At 45.8% G+C, this 7,659-nt stretch overlaps 1 protein-coding gene across 1 annotated transcript in view; it reads left to right on the top strand.

The window, feature by feature from the left end:
* The first annotated feature begins 6 nt into the window (after positions 1–6).
* Positions 7–7,659, top strand: part of MSN (moesin) — a 74,968-nt gene continuing 67,315 nt past the window's right edge. The window contains exon 1 of the mRNA XM_019536197.1: positions 7–36. Coding sequence (XP_019391742.1) covers positions 25–36 — 12 coding nt within the window. The 5' untranslated portion in view covers positions 7–24. The remainder of the gene's footprint in view (positions 37–7,659) is intronic.

The raw sequence follows: 7,659 nt of genomic DNA on the forward strand, positions 1-7,659 counted from the left end.
AGCCCAGCCCAGCCCGCCGGCACCATGCCCAAGACGGTGGGTGACCCCGGGGAGGCTCCCCCAGCCTTTGCCCCAGGTCCTGCCCGCCGCTCCGCGCGGGGCAGCCCCGCGCCCGGGCCCCCATTCATCCGGGGCTTCTCCCGGGGCGGCAGCGGCAGGGCCCTTCTCCCGCTGCGGCGCCTCCAAAATGTCTCCGGGCTAACCCCCTCGCCCCGAGGCCGCGGGGCGCCTCCTCCGCCCCTCGGGGGCCGCACAACGGCCCGGGGCCGCGCGCCTCCCCCCGGGCCGGCTCCAGCGCTGCCCGGCCTGACGCGAAAGTACGTCTTGGCCGGGGCAGGGAGGTTTTGTCAAGTCTGTGCTTGACTCGAGGGTTTGGGGATTTTTTTTTTTTTTGGTAGCAGGAGTTTTGGGTTTTTTCTTTTTCCTGTTGTTGGTTCCGTCCCTCCCCCCGTTTTCCTTCTTTTTGCTTGGACTCGGAGAGCGGCTGCCAACTTTTGGTTGACGGCCTCTTTTTTTAAAACCGGGCTAGTGGACCTGGCAGGGCCGCAGAGGCACGCGGGGGCTCTGCGCTGCGCACCACGTGCGCACGCAGCCTCGGGTGTGGGGACAGTCGGCTCGGCCTAGGGGAGCATGGTGTGTCCCCCCCCTGGGTTTTTTTTGAGGATGGCTTAATTCATGCTATCTTGGATATCTATCGGATAGGATTTTTTTGTTTTCCTCTTGCCACCCAGGCCTCTTAACTGTCTGATGTACTTTTTTTTTTCTATGCCTTTTATAGCAAGGTGGGCCTAAAAAAAGTGGGGGGTGGGAGGGATTTTCTGAGGCCTTAAACAGGAGTACCCTTGACTGCTCACTACTCATTGTTGATGTTTCAATTCCCTGAAAAAGGCAAGGGGTTTAGGAGATCAAATGGGAGAGGCTTGGATTGGGGGTCTTCTGTGGAAGCAGTAACGGAGCGGGCTGATGTCCTTCCCGCCGTGGAGGAGTCTCACGTCTAGGATGTGGATCGGCTGCTGTGTGGGAGCGCTGCGCTGGGCCGGTTCTGGGAGTGGCCGTGTCCTCGCCCAGCGCAGCCTTGCTACAAGGTGCCTGCAAGTCTCAGACTGCAGGGACACGCCCTGCTCAGCCTGTTGCTTCCCCCTCTCTGCCCAGGGGCATGATTTTATTTTTGGGACTGCTTCAAAAGCACATTTGAAAGCAGCTCTGGTACTTTATACCTGAAAGCACAGAGTTGGAGGAGACCTAAGGAGTCGCCTATGGATTCAGGTTTTGCAGTCGGCTCTATTTCTGGCTTCAGCAAAATGATGCTGGAAAATGGATGTGGCTAGCCACATGTGGAGCAGCAGGCCTGCCGGATTAAGGCAACAAGCTACCAACCATTAGTTTTCTAGTTGGCTCCCACTTCTCTTCTAACTGCAGACATAAATGAAGTGACATTTTTAGTGATACAACTTTAAATTTTACTTCCTGAGCTGTGGTTAACAGGAAATGTTGAAACTGTTCTCTGTGTGAGCAAAACATGACTAGTATTTGAACGTTTGGGTAGCAAAACTGCTGAAATTCAGAGCCACGTTTTTTATTTATAATCAAGGTCAAATGTGGGTGAAAGCGAAGTGTTTGGATGTAACTGCACTGTGGGCCTCATCACAAAAATAAATCCATTGTGGAGGAGCCAGACGGAAGAAGCTCAGTGATCACTTCTGGCTTGGCAGGGGGAAAAATTGCTTTTTAAAGTGTTGGGTGATAAGATTGGTAGGGCCTCTCACAATGTGCTGATGTGGACACTGTTTGGTCTAAACAGAAAAACCTCTCAAGTCTGTGCGTGTCCAGCCAGGCTAAATTTTAACCCGCTGGGATAGGAACTGCTTTTCTTTCAACCCTTCCACTAATTTAGAATTGGCCAAGTGGCACGAAACTTTGGCGCACCATTAATCAGCCCAGTTTTGCTCTGTTTAACCCTTGAACCAGTGACTTGCTGTACTTGTGCGGTAGTGTCTCTGCCTGGGCTCGAGGGATGGGGATGGTCAGCTCCCAAAGGGCCTAGTAGAGAAGATTGCTTGTGAGGATTTTGCAGGATATACCGAAAGTCCATTGTGGAAAGGTGTCTGTTGATCTTGCCAGACCCCTTTAAGGGGGACAGTGCATTTGGCTTCCTCTGTGCCTTTGGAATGCTATTGTAAAGGGTGTTGTTTTGAAGGGTTTGTGCGATGCAACAAGAGACAATGGAGAAGCAAATGGTTAAGGATTGCACAGAAGTGAGTAACACCTCTCTTTCCAATACAAGGAAACTGAAAAAGTGTAGCTGAGTTCTAAAAGTTTTCCCCCCTGCAAGTCATCCTAAAAAACTGCCCTTCCTCTTTTGCCAGTGGAGGCCTCCTCATTGGCCAAGTGATTCAAGCTAATCTCACAGTGACTGGCTAGAGCTCCTATCCTTCATGCTAACCCTATCATGTTTGGTGGAGCTGAAACTGCTCTTTTTCAGATTTTAATGAGATATTACTATGGAAGCTTAGTTTAAAACCTTATTTAATCACATTTCATTATTTTTAAAAATTAGTTTCAGTGCAACAGGAGAAGTAGGTACCACTTGCTTTGTACAGATGAGGGCTTTTTCCCCCCCTTTTATATCCTCAGTAAGAGAGAGAGAGTATTTTTTAATACAAGATGTTCCACTTGTAAATAAATCAGAAGTGCACTGGGTCCGTGACTGAACAAATTGGGTACTGTACCTGTCAAACTGCAACAAACGGCATCGAAGCACCACTCCCCCAGTAAGCATTCTTCTACCTTTAGAAAGGGAGTCTCCTCTTTAATCTGAGCAAGATGCTTATTGCTTCTGAGACTTGTAGCTTTGATGTTAAACAGTTTTTAGTCCTTAATTATTTTAAATTCTTACTTATGCTACTGAGAAATGGGATTAGCCTGACCTGGTTCTTTATAAAATATGGGTCTACAAAGGGCAACGGAAGTTTTCCAAGTCAATCAGATTTTATAAATGAGGCTGAGTTGATTCTTGGCTGTTCTGTGTTGGAGACGCTTGAAATATTCCTTTCTGTAGGTGTTGTCTGGAGTAATGGCTCTTGGATGCTTTGCATTGATCTCTGTGTTAGAAACCACTGTTTGGAAAAACATGGAAGCTTTTCATAAAGAATGGAGAAATTCTAGGGTTTAATTTGTTGTGCAAGTTTTTCTTCAATGCTAGGCTGTGGCATTATTCTCTTTATATTCTAGCTACGCTATAAAGACCAGAATGGACGAGTCTTTTCCTGTCTTAATTTCTCTTTTTGGTTTAACCTGGGGGCCCTACCTTCCAGTTTGTCACCTTTTTTGTTAAAGGTACTCGGTCTCCCTTCTATTCCTTGATATTGTACAGATCTTGATTGCCTTTATTCAACTAAAAAGGGTCCAGTTTCTCTCTTTCTTGAGCTGTGCTCAGGCTTTCTGATTATGCTGTTGCTATATTGCAGTATTTCTGTCCAGACCTCTTTTGGTTTGGGGATCCTGCCTACCTTTTAAAAAGCACTGCCAAACATTGATTAGTTATGGGTGCCCAGCTGACTAGTTTGACAGCAGCTTGTTTGCATGTTTTGTACTCTGCCTCTTAATTGACATGATAAAGCCCCAAAGAAAAGGTTCCAGAGAGAGCACTAATACTTTAATTTTCAGGAAGATGTATTGGATGAATAGATGCATTGGATAACTCTAAATGATTTTGAAGTTCATATTGCAATGAGTTGCATCAAAAGCTTGCTGGAAACTTCTAGGTATGCTACTATATCTTACTGGCTATGAGGAACTTGTTATTGTATCAAAATGGCCTATTAACTGTTTTTATGCCATTCTGTAAGTCCTTTTTATTTATTTATCCCCCCCCACTGTATGGGAACAAAGTATCTGGGAAATACAGTTTTCTTTAAAAAAAAAAAACCAAAAAAACAACCCTTTTTAAATGGATAAAAGTAACCACAAGATGGTTTCAAATTGTGCCCTCCCCCACCTTTGCTACTTATGTTGGGCAAATGAAGTGGTGGGTACCAGGCTAATGATGGATAGGCCATTCAGTGACTAAACAATTCTAGAAATTGGCAATGGAAGATGTTTTTAATAATTCCTCCTTCATGATGCCTGGGTGCAGCAGGGACATTATTTAATGCTACTAAGTTTTATGCATGGCAGGTGATCTAGACCTAGTAGAAACAGCAGTAGCTTTTTTACTTTGGGTCTCTGCCATTGAAGGAGTAATACTTCACTGGGGTTGCAAAATTCTGTTGAGTATTGAATCAAAGATCAATACTAAATACCACCCTAACTGACTGGCTGTGGCATAAATTAAATGGCTTTTATGTAGTTAATGAGCAATAAGAATACCACTGACAGCATATTTTGGAAGCCTTAATTGCTTTGAGGTCATTCTTTTCCTTTATTTTCTTTTGCTGCATTATTGTTTTAAAATGGGCTTAACACCATTTGTTAGGAAAGTAGTCTGTCCATTTATACAGCTTATCTTGTCTACCACAAATAACAGTTTAATTTTAAAACATTCTGTTTCTAGCAGTAAACCTAGCCAGATGCAGAGTCTCTACACATCTGGAGTGGTCTGTCTTGTGGGAGTGCCAACTTACTTTTTGTTTAAGTGGAGTGGTCCAGGTACTAGGGCATGTGCCTGACAGCCCTGAGGTCACAAGTTCAAGGTCATAGTAGAAGCAAGTGACCCTGTCAGATTCCAGTGAATTGGCAAATTCTGCTAAATACTTTGTTGTAACAGGAAAGGTAGGAACAAATGAATCAAAGCTTTGACAGAGACTATTTATAGGGAAGGCCTGCTTCATGTTGGCTCATCTGAAGAAATTGCTTGTTTTAAACCTTGCTCCCATCTCTGGACAAAGGGCTTGAAAGAAGAGGGAGAAAAGGGATTACAAGAGCTTGCTTGCTTTCTTGGCTTCACAAAAGTTGAAGCGGGAACACACTGTTTGTTTGGCAAAGCTATTAAAGCTAATTCATTTTGCTAAACTTTGTATTGTATCCTCCATTGCATCTGTAAAAGAAGAATTCTAGGTCCCATGACTAAGTCATGTTGAAAATTGTCAATTTGAGGAGACACTTTCTGGGCAGTGACCAAAAAGCATGTCCCAAGAACCCAATCATAACTTTTCTTTCCCCCCCCCCTTAATTGAATTGTAAGCACCTCCTTTCTTGCAGAAGCAGGGCCTGAAGTATTTTCCCTTTCACTCCCTCCCTCTGCCCCCCCCCCCCCCCCCCCCCCCCCCCCCCCCCCCAAACTACTGCTGCTTCATGTGTGTCTGACTTAATTCCTTCTGGAGGTCAAGAAATCTGTCTTTAAATATCCCTCATAGGAAAGCAAGATGCCTTAATATGGACTCATTTGAACAGGAAAGGGCACGGCTGCCTCCAGAGGAAGCCCTTTATTTTGGATGTCTTTCTTGTAATGTTCAGTGTGAAATCTGGCTGCAGAGCACTTGACTTCTGGTACATAGCGCATAAGGCAGCAGGCTAATTGGAAAACTTGCCTGTTCTTTAAGAACTTATTTTCAGTTTCTTGCAATTTGAAGTTCCATTTTTATGCTCAAGCTGTGGGGATCTGAGCATCCATGCTGAACTAACTGATGTTCTTCACTGGGAGATTCGATGCCTGAGCGGCTCTTCTGGCCCTGCTCCAGCTTTTGGAGGAAACCTGGTGACTAAAGGCTTCCTCTTAATGATGTCATCTCCTGGACACTTTCCTGCTCGTACATCTCTCCACAGCCTTATTTGGTTGACTACTTTTTTTTTTTTTTTTCTGTGCAGCACTTGGCCCTCTCTGAATTTGTACAGCAAAACTGCTGCTATTTGAGCTTAACCCTGAAGATTATCATGAGATCTGGTTTTGGAGGAGGGCTCTAAGACACTCTCAACTCTGTATGCCACCTCTGGCCTAGTTTCTCTCCACTGCCAAGAGTGTCCTGATCCCATCCAGACCACACTTCACACCAGCATGGCCCTACAAGGAGCCTCTCTGCATCTGTGGATGCACTTGGCAAGAAGCTTCTCAACCAGGAATAATTTGTACTAGCTTACTGGTTTAAAATGAAGGGTGCTACATGTGGCTGTTAGTTTGCTTTATTTTCCATGAGATGTATTGGAACAGTAATAAATCTGTGGATCGGTTAAGTTCTCCCCCCCAAAACAAACAAACAAACAAAAAACCAAAATCCCAAACTTTTTTTTATAAAGCAGTTTGAAGGTTTAGGCTTAAGAAGATGGTAGGCTTTTTGTGACCCTTTTGAATTCTAGCATTTCCATGTTTAAACCATCTTTGGCTGTGTCATAGCTGGAAGGTCTGGGTGTGTTCTTACTTTAAAAATGTATATACATACTTCTTGATTACAATAGTTAATGCTGATTCTTACTGTAATGCTTAATATATCTTCCTACAAATATTTGGCAACGATGCTGGAAAATAGAGGGCCATTGGCAGGCTTGCTGATTATAAAACCATAGCTTTAGTACAAGAGGAAGACTGACTGCAGCTACTTTGAGCATTAGTAAGCAAAATTAAGTGAGGTTTTTTTTTTTTTTTAGGTTTTGAATAGTCTCTTGTAAGTATGGCAGTAACAATGGGGTGGTCCAGTTTTATCCTTCACTAAACTAGTCCACCTCCTACATGTTTGACAACTGCTGCCTTCTTCCCCACCCCTCCAGCACTCAGTATAAAAAACTTGAGTTCTGCGATGGACCTCCTAACTTTTTAGTTTTGCTGATGGTCAAAGCTGGCTAAATGGCAGTTCAGTTCCTCTGGGGGGAGTGGGGATGGTACGTGCATAAAGACTCAAGTAGAGTAGTGCCTATTGTGTGCTAGATACATAAACACCTAAGAAAGGTCATGGTGCTAAGAAGCTTGCTTTGTGAAAAAACCAGTGTGGGGGAAGGGGATGAATGCTCTTGGGGTGAGCTTTGGAGAGGCTGACAATATCCAGATGCCTCTTCCTCTTGCCTTTTTTAGGTGAACCTTTTGCTATTGACAGATGCCTGGAATTGGCTGGTAAGGAGGCAGGTGAATGAAGAGGTTAGCAACTCTGTAGATCAGTGGAGCATATGGCTGAAAGCAACAAGTGAGGGTGGGAGGGAGGATGATGAAAGGCTGGCTCCCTGCTGCAGTATGCACTCCCAGGGGACAGGGGGGACCCATTCCCCACCAGACCTGTGTGCAGGGTGGGTGTACGCTGCAGGCTTGGGCTCCCACCCTGCTGCCCTTCCTCCAGCCCCTCAACAGCCCATGGGTATAACCTGGCATTGCACAGCACAGTGCTGCCATGCTACAAAGCTGCTTGCTGCTGCAAGCTCTGTGCTGTCCTGGCAATGTCTCCTACATGTGCGGTTGCAGTAAGGGCCACAACCCCATGCTGCCACCCTTGCTGTCCCCATGCCCACAGGGGACACATTGCCAGGGCAGCGTGGAGCTTGCAGCTGAAAGCAGCTTTCTTGTGTGGCCGTGCTCTGCCCTGTAGTGCCGGGTCACGCCTGGGCTGCAGAGGCCCCACAGGAGGAGCCTGAGCCCATAGTGGGTATGTACCCCCAACCCCACAGATCTGTGGGGTATGGGTGTCCCCCCACCCCAGTGTCTTCTAGGAGTGCATGCAGCATTGGGTAATCACTGTGCCC

This window comes from Crocodylus porosus, unplaced genomic scaffold (genome assembly GCF_001723895.1).
Source record: "Crocodylus porosus isolate Cpor-Errol unplaced genomic scaffold, CroPor_comp1, whole genome shotgun sequence".
NCBI lineage: Eukaryota > Metazoa > Chordata > Crocodylia > Crocodylidae > Crocodylus > Crocodylus porosus.